A 19,452-nucleotide genomic window follows, 5' to 3' on the forward strand; every position below is an offset into this window, starting at 1 on the left:
CTCAAACGTCCGAGCTCCTGGAGTCCAGCACAGGGTGACAGGTTCCAATTGGTCGATCATGCCCCGGCACCTCAATCCCCCCCCCATTTCGCTCCAGCCGGCGGGCGTGGGCCTCAGAGCCAGACAGACAATTCCAGCAGCGGTGGTACCAGTGCCACCTACAGTGCGAACATAACCTTGTGGCACCTAGTCAGGGTTCCTGCTAATGCCCCCAGGACCTTATCAGCCCTTTGGGCCACAGCAGTGCCCTGGCCCTCATGTTCAGCTGATGCTCCACCAATCACAGTCATGCCAAGGCTTTTCCCACGCCGCTGGGTCCCAGGAGTGAGTCGTCTCCTGGCCAGGACAGACTGGCGGGCGTCTTGGCCCCGCAGTTTGTCTGGCCTCAGACATGTAACTGGCCACATTCAAACCCAACTTGTTTCCAAGCAACCCGGACCCCTGTGTCAGTGAGCTGGCCGCTCCCTCGTTTACCACTCAGCACCAAGTCTGCATCTATGATGACTGTACATTTTCTTCCAGGGCATTGATAAAAATGTAAATAACGTAAGTCCAAGAACCAGTCCCTGTAGGACCCTTCTATCTTAAGGAAAGGTAGAAGGGAGACCAGCACAATTGAGGTAATGGATTTCAGGAAGGCAGATTTTGATAAGCTCAGAGAACTTGTAGGTAAGGTCCCATGGGAAGCAAGACTGAAGGGAAAAACAACTGAGGAGAGTTGGAAGTATTTCAAAGAGACATTGTTAAGGGCCCAAAAGCAAACAATTCCGCTGTGTAGGAAAGATAGAAAATATGGCAAAAGACCAGCTTGGCTTAACAAGGAGATCTTGCATGATCTCAAAATAAAAAAGGAGTCGTATAAAAAATGGAAACTAGGACAAATAACAAAGGATGAATTATAGGCAAGCAACACGGGAATGCAGGGGCAAGATTAGAAAGGCAAAGGCACAAAATGAGATCAAACTAGCTACAGGCATAAAGGGAAACAAGAAGACCTTTTATAAATACATTAAAAGCAAGAGGAAGACCAAGGACAGGGTAGGCCCACTGCTTAGTGAGGAGGGAGAAGCAGTAACAGGAAACTTGGAAATGGCGGAGATGCTCAATGACTTCTTTGTTTCGGTCTTCACCGAGAAGTCTGGAGGTGTGCCTAACATAGTGAATACAACCAGAGAGAGGGTAAGTTTAGAAGACAGGATACACAAAGAACAAGTTAAAAATCACTTAGGAAAGTTAGATGTCAGCAAGTTACCAGGTCCTGATGAAATGCATCCCAGGATACTCAAGGAACTGATAGAGGAGGTAGCTGAGCCTTTAGCTATGATCTTTGAAAAATCATGGCAGACAGGGGAGATTCCAGAAGACTGGAAAAGGGCAAATATTGTGCCCATCTATAAAAAGGGGAATAAGAACAACCCAGGAAACTACAGACCGGTCAGTTTAACGTCTGTCCCAGGGAAGATAATGGAGCAGGTAATTAAGGAAATCATATGCAAACACTTGGAAGGTAATAAAGTGATAGGGAATAGCCAGCATGGGTTTGTGAAGAACAAGTCATGCCAAACTAATCTTATAGCTTTCTTTGATAGGATAACGAGCCTTGTGGATAAGGGAGAAGCGGTGGATGTCATATACCTAGACTTTAGTAAGGCATTTGATACGGTCTCGCATGATATTCTTATTGATAAACTAGGCAAAGATAACTTAGATAGGGCCACGATAAGGTGGGTGCATAATTGGCTGGATAACCGTAGTCAGAGAGTTGTTGTTAACGGTTCTAAATCCTGCTGGAAAGGGATAACAAGTGGAGTTCCGCAAGGGTCTGTTTTGGGACCCGTACTGTTCAATATCTTCATCAATGATGTAGATATTGGGATAGAGAGTACGCTTAGTAAGTTTGCAGATGATACCAAACTGGGTGGGGTTGCGACTTCTTTGGAGGATAGGGACATAATTCAAAATGACCTTAGCAAGTTAGAGAAATGGTCAGGGGTGAACAGGATGAGGTTTAATAAAGAGAAATGCAAAGTGTTCCACTTAGGAAGGAACAATCAGTTCCATACATACAAGATGGGAAGCGACTGTCTAGGAAGGAGCATGGCGGAAAGGGATCTAGGGGTCATAGTGGACCACAAGTTGAATATGAGTCAACAGTGTGATGCTGTTGCAAAAAAAGCAAATATGATTCTAGGTTGTATCAATAGGTGTGTTGTAAGCAAAACTCGTGAAGTCATTCTGCCGCTCTACTCTGCACTAGTTAGGCCTCAGCTGGAGTACTGTGTCCAGTTCTGGGCGCCACATTTCAAGAAAGATGTGGAGAAATTGGAAAGGGTACAGAGAAGAGCGACAAGAATGATTAAAGGTCTAGAGAACATGACCTATGAAGCCAGGCTTCATGAACTGGGCTTGTTTAGTTTGGAAAAAAGAAGATTAAGGGGGGACATGATAGCGGTTTTCAAATATCTAAAAGGGTGTCACAAGGAGGAAGGAGAAAATTTGTTCCTCTTGGTTTCTGAGGACAGGACAAGGAGTAATGGGCTTAAAGTGCAGCAAGGGAGGTTTAGAACAGGTTAGATAGACATCTGTCAGGGATGGTGTAGACGGAGCTTGGTCCTGTCTTGAGGGCAGGGGGCTGGACTCGATGACCTCTTTAAGTCCCTTCCAGTCCTATTATTCTATGATCTCCCCCATACAGAAACAGCCCGGGGCCCCTGCCCCTTGGGAGCACCCACCCAGACACCAGGAGAAGTAGGCCAAGTAGCCTCTGGGAGTCCAGCGTCCTCGCAGCCCAAAGCCCCTGGAGAGGCTCTGGCTGTGCGCAGCCAAGACAGACCCTTCCCCTGTGCTGGCTGAAGTGATTTGGGCAGGACACATGGAGGGGGACCAGGTGCAGCCCCCAAGGGATAAGAAAGCCACCAGGGGAGCCGTACCTGCTCCGGGAGCTCCGTCAGGGCTTTCTGTGTTGCCGTCAGGGGCAGGCGTCACTGGGGGGGCCCCGCCGTCTGTGGTGAGACACAGGGACTCAAACATGCAGAATCCAGGGGCCTCCCAGCACCCCATGACCAGCCCTCTGGCTATGCCCCCAGCCCGGGTTTACTCAGCAGCTCCCCTGGAGCACCTGCAGTGACGCCAGGAAAAGCCCACACCTGGCCCCTCACCCACAACCCAAAACGTTCACAACGCTTGAAGGCTGCTCTTCCCACTCCTCTCGTACGCAGCCCAGAGACCCGCTGCGTCTACCCTCCTGCGGCCGTGCCAGGCCCGCCCTAGACCCTCTGCAGGCTGCTCTGGGCTCATCCCAGCATTCTGCTCTGCCTGGAGCTCTGACGAAAGGGGCAAGGGCTGGATTAGGGGCGGGGGCATAAGAGGGGCCTCCGGTGGCTTCGGCGGGGAAGGCTCTGCCGTCCCAAACTGCCAGCCTGGCCCCACCCACACTCTGCCCCCAGAGCACCCGCTGTAGGTCCGGGTCGCTGTAGGTCCATGTGGCCTCCTGCCTCCCTGCTGCTCCGGGTTGGCGAGACTGGAGCCATACGGCCTCCTGTCTCCCTGCTGCTCTGGGGAGGGGGAGACTGGAGCCATGCGGCCTCCTGTCTCCCTGCTGCTCCGGGTCAGTGAGACTGGATCCATGCGGCCTCCTGCCTCCCTGGTGCTCCGGGTCAATGAGACTGGAGTCATGTGGTTTCCTGCCTTCCTGCGTCTCCGGGTCAGTGAGACTGGAGCCATGCGGCCTCCTGCCTCCCTGCTGCTCCGGGTCGGTGAGACTGGAGCCATGCGGCCTCCTGCCTCCCTGCTGCTCCGGGTCGGTGAGACTGGAGCCATGCGGCCTCCTGCCTCCCTGCTGCTCCGGGTCGGTGAGACTGGAGCCATGCGGCCTCCTGCCTCCCTGCTGCTCCGGGGAGGGGGAGACTGGAGCCATGCGGCCTCCTGCCTCCCTGCTGCTCCGGGGAGGGGGAGACTGGAGCCATGCGGCCTCCTGTCTCCCTGCTGCTCCGGGGAGGGGGAGGCTGGAGCCATGCGGCCTCCTGCCTCCCTGCTGCTCCGGGGAGGGGGAGGCTTGGGCCAGCTTGGGCTGCATGGCCACCTCCCTTTCCATTGCTCCAGGGTCTGGGGAGGCTCGAGCTGGCTGGGGCTACATGGTCTCTCTCCTCCCCACTGCTTCCAGGGAGGCTGGGGCGTGTGTGCTCGTCCCTTCCCTGGGCTGGGGGCAGGGTCTCAGCAGAGGGGGCGGGGCTGTAGGGCGAGCTGGGGGGCCTGTCTCCCTCAGTCCCAGCTGCACCCACCACCCATGAAAGGCAGCACGCTCACTGAGCCTTGGCTGAGCTTCTTCTCATTGCCTCCTTGGGGACTGCGCCCCTCAGCACCACCTGCAGCACTGGGAGGTGGAGACAGGGGCCTGGCTCCAGTTGAGGACCCGGGGCCCAGTCTGCCCGGAGGAGTCATGCTCCACTGCAGGCTGTTGCACAGAAAGCCCTGAACCCTGCAGCAAATGGCACCTTCCTCCCCCTAACCCCCTCTGGCCTGCAGGGGCCTTTCATTTCTGGGAGCCAGAGCTATCTGCAGGTGCATGCAGCACCTGGTGCCAGCTCAGACCTGCAGGGAGCTGCGTGAGCTCCACCTCAGAGCCCTGACTCAGGGATGCCGCAGCCAAGCAAGGAGCCCTCGCGGCGTCAGCACTCGCTGCAGGGTGGGACTCAGCACTTACAGCAAAGTGAGCAGAGCAAGCCCGGCCAGGGCATCGGGTCCCGCAGCGCCCACACTGTCCTGTGCTAACCATCAGTCCCCAAGATACCATGTGCCACGGGCATCACAAGGAGCACCAGGGCACAGGCACAGGGAGCTGGAGACAACCCCCAACCCAACAAGCACCTGGTGGGTACAGAGCTGCAGGGTTGCTGTCCAACATCCTCCGCCATTTCCCTAGGCAGCAGCCAAGCTCTGGCCAGTGTCTGGAAGCCGAACCACTTTCACTGTGCCCATGTGTTTCTCCAATTTTGTCCACATCCTTCCTGAAATGTGGTGCCCAGAAATGGACACAATACACCCACAGAAGCCTAATCAGCACAGAGTAGAGCGGAAGAATGACTTCTCGTGTCTTACTCACAACACTCCTGCAAATGCAGCCCAGACTCATGATTGTGGATTTTCCCCCCAACAGCGTCACACTGTTGACTCATATTTAGCTTGTGGTCCACTATGACCCCCAGATCCCATTCTGCAGGACTCCTCCTAGACAATCACTTCCCATTCTGTGTGTGTGAAACTGAGTGTTCCTTCCTAAGTGGAGCACTTTGCATTTGTCCTTATTAAACTTCATCCCGTTTACCTCAGACCATTTCTCCAGGTCATTTTGAATTCTGACCCTATCTTCCAAAGCACTTGCAACCCCTCCCAGCTTGGTATCATCTGCAAACTTTATAAGCGTCCTCTCTATGTCATTAGCCAAATCACTGATGAAGATATTGAACAGAACCAGCCTCAGAACTAATCCTTGCAGAACCCTTCTAATTATGCTTGTCTAGCATGGCTGTGAACCACTGATAACTACTCTCTGAGCACTGTTATTCAACCAGCTATGCACCCACCTTATAGTAGCCCCATCTAGGTTTTATTTCCCTAATTTATTAATGAGAAGCTCATGCAAGACTTAATAAATGATAACTTTTAGGTATACCACATCTACCACTTCCTGCTTATCTACAAGGCTTATTATCCAATCAAAGAAAGATATGAGGTTGGTCTGACATAATTTGTTCTTTACAAATCCATGCCATTACTTATCATCCTCTTATCTTGTAAATGTTTGCAAATGGATTCCTTAATTATGTGCTCCATTCTCTTTACTGGTACAGAAGTCAAGCTGACTGGTCTGTAGTTTCCTGGATTGTCCTAACTTGTCTAAGTAATTGTAACTTGTTCTTTTCTTATTTTAACTTTTGATCATTTTCACTGGCATTTCCTATGCTAGGAGTACAATCACCTTCTTGGTGAAAACTGAAACGAAGAATTCAGTAAGCACGTCTGCTATTTCCATATTTTCTGGAACTGTTTTCTCCGTCTTCATTGAATAACAATGCTACCCTGTCCTTGGTTTCCTCTTACTTCTGATGTATTTGTGGATTGTTTTCTTGTTACCGTTTATGGATCTGTAGCTAATCTGAGCTCATTTTATGCCTGGGCTTTTCTAATTTTGATATTTGTTTGAATTTGAATTCATCCTTTGTAACTTGACCTAGTTTCCACTGTTTATAGGTCTCCTTTTTTGTTTTTAGCTCATGGAAGATCTCCTGCCTGAGCCAGACTTCCCAGCTTTCCTACGCCGTGGAACAGTTTGCACTATTCCACTCCCTGTGGATGAGAGCCCAGACCTTCCCCTCCTTGCTGCTTCAGGGAACTGTGTTTGTTAGGTCTGTCCCAATACAGACAGGCCGAGATTGCTCCCAAAACAAGGTGTCTATAGGGCAAGGGCAGGGGCAGGGACAGGTTCTTCTCCAGCCAGTCTGGTTCCTCCTTCCTGTTGGATAGCAGTTGGCTCAACATACCTGGGGCTTGCTGAGCCCATAGCATGGGACCCACCCCCCTTTCCACAGTGGCCTGCACTAGTTCGCCTGTAAACCCACCCGCACCTGCACTGCATGAGTTGTAAGGGCGGTCTCGGTGACGGCGATTTGCCAAGGCTTCCCTCACCCTCACCATGCCACAGCTCTGGCACATCCACCAGCACACGTGCCTTGGTTGTGGGTGGATTGTCTACTCTACGGCTGTGTCTACATTGACATGATTTTGTGCAAAAGCGCCTGCTTTTGCGCAAACACATGCTGCCTGTCTACACTGGCGGGGAGTTCTTGTGCAAGAACACTGACGTTCTAATGTGTGAAATCAGTGCTTCTTGCACAAGCACGATGATGCTCCCACTCAGGAATAAGCCCTCTTGTGCAACTGTTCTTGTGCAAGAGGCCAGTGTAGACAGGCAACAGGAATTTCTTGCGCAAGAAAGCCCGATGGCTAAAATGGCCATGAGAGCTTTCTTGTGCAAGAGAGCGTCCACACTGGCACGGATGCTTTTGCACAAAAGCACATCTCTTGCACAAAGGCACATGCCAGTGCAAATACTTTAATGCAAAAACTGTAGCATTAAAAGTATTTGCGCAAAATCTTGCCAATGTAGACACAGTCTATAGGCGGAGCCTGAACTGAGACTTAGACCACTGGGACTTTGTGACAAATTGTGGGGCTCTGCCAGGCAAATATTTATGCACCGCAGTTTCACAGGCAGTTAGTGGCCGTGCTATCGCCTGGTGCACACCGGCTGTATCATGCAAGCGGTGGCTTTGTCTGTGAGCAAGGAGCCAGACACCTAGGGGCTTGGCACACCTGCTTGGCCCGCCAGCGTGCTTGATGAGTGGGGCTTTCCTAGATCACAAATGCCCCTCGGCAGGCAGGGGCGTCCCAGGGAAGGGCTCAAAGACGCTGAACTGACCAGGCCCTTTCTGACGTGGGGCAGAGCGTGTGCTCCCTGCACTGCTGGGCTTAGCCAGGCTCAGAAGCAGGAGACACCAACAATCCTGGAGAGTTATTCTGGAGGTCTCAAAGAGCCTGGCTCTCCAGCAGCTCCAGTCTGGCGTTGGCTAGCAGGGCTGGGGATACGCAGAGACCCCTGGAGACCCCTGCAGAGACCCCCGCAGGCCATGGAAACCAAGCTGCCTCTGCCCACGGAGCCCCCACAGGTCAGGTGAGGGGTGAGGCCCAGCCACTCGCTGGCACCTGCTCACACGCGGTTTCCCTTCAGTAGCACCCGTGTCTTGGTTCTGCCCTGCTTTGCCTGTCCTGTCTGTGTGTCAGTGGCATGCCCAGCCCTGTCCCACTCCTCCTTACCAGGGATCGGGGCCTGCCTCGGGCTGAGGGCTGCCTGGAAACTTGCCAGGACTTTGCGTCCATGCAGGCTCTGGGTCGGCCGGAAGTTGTTCTGCAGAAGCTCCTCGTGGTCCCCCTGCAGCGTGGTCTCCAGCAGCGAGATCTGCAGAGGAAGATTGCGAGGAGTCACTAAGTCATGCTGGGCGATTTGAGACTGCAGCACTCAGTGTCCTTGTGCAAGGGGGCTGGACTCGGGGTGTCTCTGGCGTCCCATGGGCCTCCCCAGCCTGGTGCCAGTGCTGGCTTGCAGCTCCCCAAGTGACAGGCCTGGCAAAGCCACCTGCAGCCAGCCCACCTCACGCAAGAGAATAGGCAGGCCCTCACCCCCCTGACGGACCTGCTTCTGGGACAGCAGCACTGTCTGGTTGAAGACAGTCCAGTTCACAGTCTGGTAGCAGGGAGGGGTGGTCAGAGAGCCACTGTAGCGGTAATAGCGGCTTAGGCTGGTGGGCAGCAACCCTTTAATATCGAATCCATCCACAGTTGTTTTCTTGCCTGCAAAGAAAAAAAATACTGCTGGTGTTCTAGAGCAGCATGTCTGCAGGGTGGAGAACAGAGACAGTATGCTCTGGAGGAGTAGAGCTGATCCAGCACCATGCAGGGCAGTGATTTCAACAGACTAGTGTGGAGACAGCACGCTCTAGAGCAACACCTCTCCATGGACTAGAGCTGATCCAGCACCGTGCAGGGCAGTGATTTCAACAGACTAGTGTGGAGACAGCATGCTCTAGAGCAGGGGTCTCCAAACTACGGCCCGGGGGCCGGATGCAGCCCGCGAGGCCCTCTCATCCGGCCCGTGGAGACCTTTTTGGATTCAAAGGCAGAAGAAGTGAGATTGTTTCAAAACCCATTTGAAGCAGATGTGGCCAGTTGCCCAGATGAACTGCAGCTGGAAGTCATTGAGTTGCAAGCAAATGACCTCCTTAGGGACAAGTTCAAAATAGGACTGGTGGGTTTTTACCAGTTTTTGCCCAAGGAAGACTTTCCTAATGTCAAAACTTTTGCATCAAGGCACCTTTCAATCTTTGGAACAACATACCTGTGTGAACAAACATTTTCAAGAATGAAATACGTGAAGAACAATTTGAGAACAAACTTGTCCGATGATAATCTCAGGTCACTGTTGATGTTAGGGACAACAAATCTAAAGCCAGAAATGTCTGCTATTTTGGCATCCAGGAAACAATTTCACCATTCACACTAATACAGGTGTTCATGTGTAGTGTATGAATGTGTTATTAAATAATAACTGAATAAAATAATATTAAATAAATAATTAAAAACAACATCCATGTTTTGATTGTTTTTTATTTGGACCTCAAGTGTGTAGTCGGCCCCCGAACTGCTGTTTGATAGTTAATGCGGCCCTCGGGCTGAAAAGTTTGGAGACCCCTGCTCTAGAGCAACACCTCTCCATGGACTAGAGCCGATCCAGCACCGTGCAGGGCAGTGATTTCAACAGACTAGTGCGGAGACAGCACGCTCTAGAGCAACACCTCTCCATGGACTAGAGCTGATCCAGCACCGTGCAGGGCAGTGATTTCAACAGACTAGTGCGGAGACAGCACGCTCTAGAGCAACACCTCTCCATGGACTAGAGCTGATCCAGCACCGTGCAGGGCAGTGATTTCAACAGACTAGTGCGGAGACAGCACGCTCTAGAGCAACACCTCTCCATGGACTAGAGCTGATCCAGCACCGTGCAGGGCAGTGATTTCAACAGACTAGTGCGGAGACAGCACGCTCTAGAGCAACACCGCTCTGTGGACTAGAGCTGATCCAGCACCGTGCAGGGCAGTGATTTCAACAGACTAGTGCGGAGACAGCACGCTCTAGAGCAACACCGCTCTGTGGACTAGAGCTGATCCAGCACCGTGCAGGGCAGTGATTTCAACAGACTAGTGCGGAGACAGCACGCTCTAGAGCAACACCGCTCCATGGACTAGAGCTGATCCAGCACCGTGCAGGGCAGTGATTTCAACAGACTAGTGTGGAGACAGCATGCTCTAGAGCAACACCGCTCTGTGGACTAGAGCTGATCCAGTACTGCGCAGGGCAGTGATTTCAACAGACTAGCATGGAGACATTATGCTCTAGAACAACACCGTTCCGTGGACTAGAGCTGATCCAGCACCGTGCAGGGCAGTGATTTCAACAGACTAGCGTGAAGACATTATGCTCTAGAACAACACCGCTCCGTGAACTAGAGCTGATCCAGTACCATGCAGGGCAGTGATTTCAACAGACTAGCGTGGAGACAGCACGCTCTAGAGTAGCACGGCTCCATAGACTAGAGCACAGCTACAACACAAATCATGAGCAGCACTGGCCTATGGGATCCAAATCTGGACAACAGCAGCGGGAGCATGGGCAGCACATCCCCCTGAGCCACCAGCCCGAGATGCTGAACTGTCACTGCCCAGCCCGTGGGAACACACCCCAGCTGAACTGCAGAAGCACAAAGCCCTCCCCCGGCTTACCCAGTCTGGACAAGCCCTAAATGAACAAGCCTAAGGCGCTAAGGAAGCCATGTCAATGGAGCAAGTGCAGAGAGGGAAGAGACCAGGCATGCAAGTGCTGAGCAGGGAATCCCTGAAAGGCCTTTGCTGAGCTAGCCACTCGGTGCCTGTCTGTCTCTGTCTGGCATGCACAGGCCTCTCCACACACAGTGGCTTGCTTGCTGCCCCCATGGAGACATGGCATCTGTATCCCCTCACTGGCACTGCCGGCAATGGGGCTTTACCTTTCTCTTGGACCTCAGGCAGCTGCTCAAGCAGAGGCTGATAGTGCTCATTGTCCTCGGGCCCAACCTGAAACAGAGACTAGCAGGTGTGAGAGCACAGGCCCGAGGGCAGGCAGGGGGGTCATTCCAGACACAGACCAACAGCAGAGAAACCTGTCACCTCCCTGACTGCCCTGGCCAGTCCCCCCGCTCCCCACTGGCACTGCCTGAGGCCGGGGCACTTCCTAGTTCTGCATTGGCCTGGCGCAGCAAACGTGGCGTCCCTGTGTCCGAGCGGGCACAGCCCGGCGAGTGGAGCGTTTCTCGTTCCGTTGGCCCTGTTCCCCGCCACTCCAGCACTGCCTATGCCCTCTCCATTCGCGCCTCCCCGGCCACACCCAGCCAGCGACGCCCCATTGGTATCACCTGCAGGAAAGCTGCCAGCACTGCTAGGCCACCAGGCTGCCTCATTGCTTCCTTGATGCTCTGGTAGCTGGGGTTGTAATAAACCACATGGAGCTGGAATCAAAGCACAGAACCCTCTGAGGCCCCACTGTGCCATGGGTGAGGGCTGGACCGTCCTGCCCCAGTCCCCGTGGGCGACACCTAGGTCTGGCTCCTCTCCATTAGCAGTGCCTGGAGCTTGGTCCCCTGGCCAGAGCCCCCCAGGGGAGCACCCTGAAGTGTTTACAGTGATCCGAGCATGCTGTAGAGCCCACCCTGAATGAGGCTACACTGCCACCAGCCTCCCCCCACGTTCTGAACATGGCTCAGGTCTCAAGGGCATCTCCCTGGTGCCTCTGTATCTGGGACAGCAGCGTGCTGGCAGCCTGGCCCAGCGCCTGCCCTCCCTCATGCACTGGGCCCTGGTGGCAGAGGCAGGTGGGTAAAACCTGTTAGGAACCAGCCTCAGGCAGCAGGCACCTCTGTGTCTAACACAAATAGCCCGTCGCTCTGGGCTGGTGCCAGAGAGGCGGGCACAGAGAGCTCCCCCCACGAACACCCCTGCCCTCGCATGCCAGCAGAACAGATTAAACTAGCTGCAAGTGCAGTGCAGCCTGCACTGGGGAGCATTGCCTTGACCCCTCCTTGGGTCTTGGGTCCCCTGGGACAGCTGGGGGCTGGTCCCCTCCTGGGGCAGTTTGAATGGGGGCCCTGGGCCTAGGTGGGGGTGAGATCTCTGTGCCCCAGCACCTGGTCAGCCTCGGGGCTAGCTGGCTGCAGAGCTGTATGATTGTTTAGCCTGGCCACAGTGGTGTGTTTATCCATGCCCTCCACGCTGTGTCCCGGTGCCTGGCTCCAGGCCAGTCTCACCCCACCCCCATCCTGCTGGCACAATGGCCCGTCCGTGGGGGAGGGGTCACCTCTCTTGTATTCCAGGCGCTCGTTTCCTCGGGCCCCTGGCACCGGGCACTGGAGCTGCGCTCTCAGAGGACTGAGCCGAGAGCAGAGACCATGGCTGGAGCATCCTGCCGAGGCCAAAGGGGCAGCCCCCAATGGGTTGCCTGTGAGCTGGGGATGCCACATCCCAGGTGGAAACAGCCAGACCGCGTAGGACTGACATGAGCACAGCCAGTACCAGGCACAGCTGGGGAAAGTCCAGGAAAGTCCCGGACGGATCTTTACCTCCCCATCATAGCGGCGTCCATCCACAGTGTGTTCTGAGCCAGGCCCCTCCGGAGAACCCCAGTGCAGGTGCAGCTGTGACGCTCTGTACTCCTGGGGGTAGCCGCTGGCAATAGTCAGAGAGCTTGGCAGCTCGAGGACAACTGCAGGAGCGAGGGAGTGAACGGGCAGAGATGGGCTGGCACCAGGGGGAGGCGTGCTATGGCGAGCTGATCTCATTCGGGGACGGGGTTAGAACCCCAGAACCCCAGGGCGGGCAGAGACCTCAGGAGGTCATTGAGGCCAGGCCCCTGCCCAGAGCAGGACCAAGCCCACTAAGGAGTTTGGCTGTGAGAGGGGACGGCCCAGTGTAAGGTACTGGGAATAGTGTTTGACAGTACCGTGCAGCACCCCTTCGCCCTGTACAGGGGTCTCTTTCTGAGCCCGCCCCAATGTGCTAGAGAAACACCATGGCCCACCTGTGGGGGTGGGGGAAGCAGGGCGATTGCCCAGGGCCTCATGGAGCTAAGTTGCTCAGGCTTTCAGGGGCCCAGCTTCAGCCTTACATGGTGGGGCTTGGCTTTCCGCCTTGGGCCCCAGTGAGTCTAGCTCTGGCCCTGCTTGGCGCCCCCCCAGTACCTGCTCACAGCCCCGCAGGGGCCCCAGGCCGAAAGGAGCATGTAAAATAGCTAACGTGCTGGAAACCGACAGCTCTCACAAAGCAGCTGCCAATGGGGATCCTCATTCCGCACGGGGTTGCTAGTGGGGTTCTTCAGGGACACTAGTCGACAGTTTCATTAACACAGCCAGTAAGTCGCTGCTGGGGGCGCAGCCTGGCGGAGTGGGACAGCCAATGTGGATCGATTGGTGAGCTGGGCCCAAACGTGCGTTAATGCGGCCAAACGCCAAGGAACAAGAAATCCCGGCTCCACTCAGACTGGGAGCCACGTCCGGGAAGCAGCGACTCTGACACAGACTCAACAGGGGTTAATGTGGTCCGTGGATGTCTGAATGGGGGCGGAGCAGGGAGGTGCTTTTACCCCGTATATGGCATTGGGGAGCCTGTGCCTGCATCCAGTCCCAGGGTCCATGTTGAAAACTAGAGGATGAAGAAAGCGCTGCAGAAACTAGCCGATTGGCGCAGCAAATGTCTCCTTGAGAGACCTGGATCTCTTCAATCAAAGAGCCACCTTGCTCACAGTGCAGGGTTTGGCTACAGCACATGAACTCCCAGGAAACTCCGTCCAAACGAACGTTTACAGTAGATGAGTGAAGCCCCAAGAAACCCGTGTGGACACTGAATCAGAATTAAAGTGAACTAAGCAAAACTGCATTAAGATCACTTTAATTCTGAGTAGGCGAAAATCCACAGGAGTTCAATGCAGTTTAACTAACCCACTTTACATTCATATGTTGAACTTATTTGGATTAATTTTCCTGTATGCCCCTGGCTAAACAAATCCTTATTTACCTCGTCACCCTAGTCCAAGTTCTTTCTTGGGAAGAAAATGCCAGGTTCAAAGGGCCTTTTACTCTAACAGAGAACGGCAGACCAAGAACCAATGGCTGGAATCTGAACCCACATGTATTAAAATTAGAAATGAGGCACAAATTCGGAAGCCTTGTTGACTGGAGATTAACTCATAAGAGCTAAGAACATAGAATGGCCAGACTGGGTCAGACCAATGGGCAGGGGCGGATGAGAGCGCCGCGAGGCCCAGGGCAGCACCGCGGGGCCCCGGGCAGCAAAATTTTGCAAGGCTCCTCCTTTGACACGGCGCATGCAGGGGGCCTCGGGAAGCGCGGGGCCTGGGGCAGCCGCCCCGCTCGCCCTGCCCTAAATCCGCCGCTGCCAATGGGCCCTCCAGCCCAGTACCCGGTCTGCCCACAGCGGCCAATGCCGGTGCTCCAGAGAGAGGGAACACAACAGGGAATCCTCACTTGATCCCTCCCTGACACTCATTCCCAGCCTCCGGCACAACGCCTGGCACACAGTGCTAGAAGCAGCATGGGGCTCCATGTCTCGTGCACATCTTCACGCATGGCTGCCTGGCTGGAGCCAAACACAAGTGCTGAGATTCGGTGCAGGGGCCTGTGCCACACTGCAGCTCGGACTAGGGATACGCTGGCCCCTTGTGGCCTTGGACTCCAGGGCTGTGTCTAGACTACATGGCTCCATCGAGGGAGCCATGTAGATGAGGGTTGTAGGCAAAGGGAAATGAAGCGGCGATTTAAATAATCGCCGCTTCATTTAAATTTACATGGCTGCCGCGTTGAGCCGACAAACAGCTGATCAGCTGTTTGTCGGCTCAGCGAGCTAGTCTGGATGCTCCCCTGCCGACATCAAAGCCCTTTGTCAGCAGCCCCGTTATTCCTCGTGGGATGAGGTTTACCGGGGCTGCCGACAAAGGGCTTTGATGTTGGCAGAGGAGCGTCCAGACTGGCGCGCTGATCAGCTGTTTGTCGGCTCAGCGTGGCAGCCATGGAAATTTAAATGAAGCCGCGATCATTTAAATCGCCGCTTCATTTCCCTTTGCCCAATAACCACATCTACATGGCTCCGTCGATGGAGCCATGTAGTGTAGATGTACCCCAGGCGTCTCTGAAACCTTTAGTAGGCAGCCAAGAACAAAACAGTGCACCCAGAGCTTACCCGTGCTTGCCACCTTTGCTGGGGCCTGCTGGGGAGATTGAGCCTGTAAAACCGAGAGCTCCCCCAAAGCCAGCACACCTGCCCTGCGCTCCACAGCCCCCCTGCAGGGAGACACTGTGGACTGGAACAGACAAAAGCACCCTCATCCCCAGCCAGGGCTCCTTCCCTGCCCCCTACAGTGCCTCCTACTGGGAGAGGTAAGGAATGGGAATAGCTGAGAGCTCCCCAACAACCTGACCTGCCCCATAGCACCCCCTGCTGGGAGAGGCAGGGGCTGGGGCAGCCAGTAGCTCCCCACACAGCCAGTGCCCTGTCCTGCATCCCACAGCTCCTCCTGCTCTGCTCCCTAGTGTTCCCCGTGACGAAGCTATGAGAAATGGCTCTACCTCCCCCCCTCTGCACATCCTGTGAGGTGCGCACGCGCCATGAGCCCCGCACACATTGCTCAGCCCCTGGCACTGACCTGTGTGTCCGTTGTTCTCTAGCCTGAGCTGCTCGCGAGGGTCCAGTCTGTAACCAGCTAGCTCAACGGGCTGCAGCTCCAGGCTGACGCTTGTGGAACTGGTGTCAATGTTGATGGGAGACTGCATCTGCCCGCCGCAGTCTGGGAACATCGACGCCCACTGGGCCACGTCTGCGTGGGGAAGAGCGGCAGGTCAGCGCGCCCATGGCAGCAGGGAGCTGCCGGGGAAGGCATGGGCAGGAAGGATGGGGAGGGCTCATGGAGACCCTGCATGCAGCACTCACAGGATGGGGATGTCAGAGGCCTGCAGGGAAACGACACACGCTGCCATTTCCTCTTGCCAAGTGCCGCCGGGATTGTGCTAGCCACTGAGTGGGCCTGGGTGCAGAGCAGTGTGCTTACTCCCACCCAGTCCAATCACTGATACCCCCTGAATTCCACCCCAGAGCATGGGGGAGGGAGACAGCCTCTTGCCCCGCCTCATGACTCCTGCCCTGGCCACAGTGCTTTGGGGGGCTGCTGCCCGGCTCTAGCTCCCTCCAGGGTTGCTCAGACGCCTTGCAGGCACAGCACTGCTCCTGTCTGAGCTGCTAATGGCCGAGCCTGCTCCGCCAGCCAGAAGTGACGGCCACCACCCCTGCTGGCATCGCTGAGCAGCTGTCACAGGGCAGGGCTCGGCACACTGCTGGGCACATCTGTTTTAAGGCGTGCTGGACAAGTGGCGAGAAGATGATTTGCAGCCAGACCTGTGTCATGTTACTGAATTTTAAAGGGAGCAGCCAGCTCACTGCTGTGCCGGGGGGGGGGGGGGGGGGCAAAGTCTGTACAAAGGGGCCATGTGAGGTGTCAAATGAACACTTGTGTTCTACTGATTCTGTGTCTGCTACTCATGTACTTGTATGCGAGCTGAGTGTGGAGTTACGACTGTGGACTCTGTGCTTATACTGGGCATGTTCTCTGCCGAGACAGAGCAGTGGGCTCTACCCTGCCTGTTGTAAAGAGCAATTGGCCAATGACTAAGCTAATTGGCGAGGCTCCAGGGACAATGGCTCCCAAGGTGCCCAGTACACACCTGAGGGATACAGCTGCAAACCTGCCAATATCATGGCTGCTGCCATGGGACACAAGGATAGGCCACTGGGCCATGTGACCCACTCCAGCTTGGGAGATACCAGGGATGGATATAAGATGCCATGAGGCCGTCTCCATCTTGTCTTCAATTCTGCTACTGATTCCAGATGCAGCCTTGCGAGGGACAACGAGCCCGGGAGAATCATTAGCCCATCCTGAGAGGAGGTGACAGACTGAACATACTTCCCCAGTGAGTCAAATCCAGCCTCGCCCTCCTCATGCAGCTAGTGTGGCAGGGCCTGGGGAAACTGAGGCGCGCACACACACAGCATGACTACAGAGCAGCACACGACAGTAGTGTCACATATAACCCATAAGACAAATGGTGAATGCAACGTCAGAATGGACACAGGGTTACAGAAACAGACAGCACCCCCTCTATGTCACAGCGGGCGGGGGGGGTAGGGTGCAGGAGCAGGCTGTGGGCAGGGTGTTTGGCCAGCAGGGAGAACGCAGGAGTAAGGGAGGCTGTAGGATCAGGCTGGGAGTAGGGTGTCTGGCTGGGGGGGCAGGGTGCGGGAGCAGGGTAAGAATAGGAGTCTGGCTGGGGGGCAGGCAGGGCCAGATTAAGAGGGAGGCTAGCCGGGCAGCTGCCCGGGGCACTGACCTATGGGGGGCGCCTGATGGCAGCTGTAAGGAGCCCCGCATGCCTGGCCATGAGGCACCCCTTAGAGCTGCCATCAGGCGCTGCACACCTGGGGCCAGGGGCTGTGTGGAGCCCTTTAGAGCTGCCATCAGGTACCGCGTGCCCGATTGTAGCTGCAAGGTGCGCAGCGCACCGGGGGGCAGGGCCATGCATGCACCATGCGCCTGGGGGCAGAGCCGCACATGCATTGCGCACCCGCTGCCTGGGGTACAGGAATGGCTTGAGCCAGCCCTGGGTGCAGGAGCAAGGGAGGGTATAGGAGCGGGATGGGGGGGCGGGGTCTCAGCAGAGGGGATGTGTTGAGGGGTGGGGGGCAAGGGGTCTGGGCATGAGGGGAGGGGAAGGGAAGACACTTACCTGCCTTTGCATGCCCCCCCCTTTCACTCCCAGCACCATGTCCCAGTCACAGCCAATGGGATCAGTGGGGAAAGTCTCTAGACATCTCGTCCGTGTGCTGCTGTTCCCCCCACCAAGGGAGGGGGAGTGGCAGTGCACGGAGCCGCTTCTGGCTCCTCTTCTTCCCCGCAAGCCAGATTCAGCAGGGAGGCTCAGGGCTCTCCCCTCCCCCCAGTGGGGAGCTGACGCTGATGCTCCAACCTCGTGGGAGGCAGAGGCTGCAGGGCCATTGTGGGCTCCCTGCTGCTGGGGGAGGGAGGGGAGCTGAGCTCGAGCCTTGGCTCACCTGCAAGACATCTGTGGACTGCAGCTGGAGAACCACTGGTGTAGGGTGGAATACCTGGGACTCATTTAGGGGAGCGCTTGGACAGGGCTTTGCAATGGGCAGCCAGGGAAGAGCAGAGCAGTTTGGGGCGGATGGCGGAGAGATGTTCAGCACAAGCCCCAGGAAGCAGGGTAGGATGTGCATGGAGGGTGGAAGCTGAGCTTTGTGTTAAGAGACTTTCTGAGTGAGCATCCAGGGTGGGCACGAGAGGGGTCTGATGCAGGCAGAGCATGAAGAGATGTAGTTAGGGATGGACATTGGGTAGGATGGGCCCATGGGACGGTTTACATGGTTCTTCTGCTTAGGGTGTGACTCACATTAAGAAGCTAGGGGAGCAGTTTAGGATGAATACCCAGGAACTGTGGTCTGCAGTGAGCACAAGGGAGAGACTGGTTCTCCCTCGCTATCCATCCTGAACATTTCTCCCCTGGTGCTTATCCTGATTGGCTGCTTCACACACATGCTCTCCCATATCTATGCCCTTTCTGGGCATGTACCTGCAGGCTGTGTCTAGACCGCATCCCTTTTCCGTAAAAGGGATGCAAATTAGACACATCGCAATTGCAAATGAAGTGGGGATTTAACTCCCCCCCACTTCATTTGCATAAACATGGCTGCCGCTTTTTTCCAGCTCGGAGCTTTGCCAGAAAAAAGCGCCAGTCTAGACGGGGATCTTTCGGAAAATAAAGCCTTTTCCGAAAGATCCCTTATTTCTTATTTTAAGAGGACCCTCCTCCCCTGGATCTCACTCTAAGCTGCTTGCCCCACACAAGGCAGGGGACTGGAAGGGATGACCTCGCGAGATACCATCCAGTTCTGGTGCTATGGGATTCCTTGTCACATCTGCCCCCCACCGCTCTTTGCAGCTGTTTGCCTTTCACAGAGCCCCAGATGCTTTCACACAATTATTCCCGACTGATCACCACAAACTGGCCATACTTAGCGCTACAGGGGCCACAGCTCAGCCCTGTGCCAAATGCCCCCGTAGCCTTAGCCCAACACAGTTCTGTGCTGTACTGAAAGAAAAGAGACGACGTGTTTCCGAGCCAGGGGTCGACGTTCCTACAGTGGGAGCAACCCCAGGTCTGTGTGAACACAGGGCTCTGCTTCCAGCGACTCCAGAGGTTAGTGATTTGCCGCTCAGTGAATGAATGAACCTTTAAGCCTTGGGAACCCGAGACGGACGGACAGGGAGGAGCCAAGAACAACATCTGAGAGGGTCACCCCGTGCTACTGGAATCTGATGAGCTCTACCTCACCCCAGAAATTCTTGTGAGCCATCTGGGGGTTGGTCCCAGACCCCACCTCTGCTGCTGAACATGGGCCAGGCACAGCAGCGCATGGGAGTGAGCAAGGCAGCCCTGTAATAATTAACCCTGCTGGCACAGGCCCAAGGCCCGCTGTGTGATATGAAAGGGTAAGAGTAACCACAGGATATTTACCTGCATAGCTCCAGGGACCGTGGCCAGGACCTTGAAAAGAGAGAGAGAGAGAACATGAGTGGAGGCTGTTTGCTGGCAGCAAACAAACCAGTTCCAGGCAGTCCTCCAATCCCCGCCCAGGCCCAGCTGGACTGCCCCACACTGGCTCCCAGTTTCTC

General features: G+C 55.3%; 1 protein-coding gene across 8 annotated transcripts in view; it reads right to left on the bottom strand.

Annotated features, from left to right (window-relative positions):
• Nucleotides 1–19,452, bottom strand: part of CA9 (carbonic anhydrase 9) — a 101,039-nt gene that overhangs the window by 50,869 nt on the left and 30,718 nt on the right. For 3 of the 8 annotated variants that reach the window (XM_075914747.2, XM_075914749.2, XM_075914754.2), the window contains exons 2-9: nucleotides 19,295–19,324; nucleotides 15,355–15,525; nucleotides 12,260–12,402; nucleotides 11,060–11,152; nucleotides 10,655–10,721; nucleotides 8,249–8,406; nucleotides 7,873–8,014; nucleotides 2,931–3,002 (exon numbers count right to left, since the gene is read on the bottom strand). In XM_075914747.2, the coding sequence (XP_075770862.1) occupies nucleotides 2,931–3,002; nucleotides 7,873–8,014; nucleotides 8,249–8,406; nucleotides 10,655–10,721; nucleotides 11,060–11,152; nucleotides 12,260–12,402; nucleotides 15,355–15,525; nucleotides 19,295–19,324 (876 nt within the window). Of the gene's footprint in view, nucleotides 1–2,930; nucleotides 3,003–7,872; nucleotides 8,015–8,248; nucleotides 8,407–10,654; nucleotides 10,722–11,059; nucleotides 11,153–12,259; nucleotides 12,403–15,354; nucleotides 15,526–15,638; nucleotides 15,733–19,294; nucleotides 19,325–19,452 lie in introns of all 8 variants that reach the window. The other 5 variants (XM_075914753.2, XM_075914751.2, XM_089779528.1 and 2 more) reach the window with 2 other exon arrangements.

Source organism: Pelodiscus sinensis, chromosome 6 (genome assembly GCF_052426305.1).
Source record: "Pelodiscus sinensis isolate ZL-2025 chromosome 6, ASM5242630v1, whole genome shotgun sequence".
In the NCBI taxonomy this organism is placed as follows: domain Eukaryota; kingdom Metazoa; phylum Chordata; order Testudines; family Trionychidae; genus Pelodiscus; species Pelodiscus sinensis.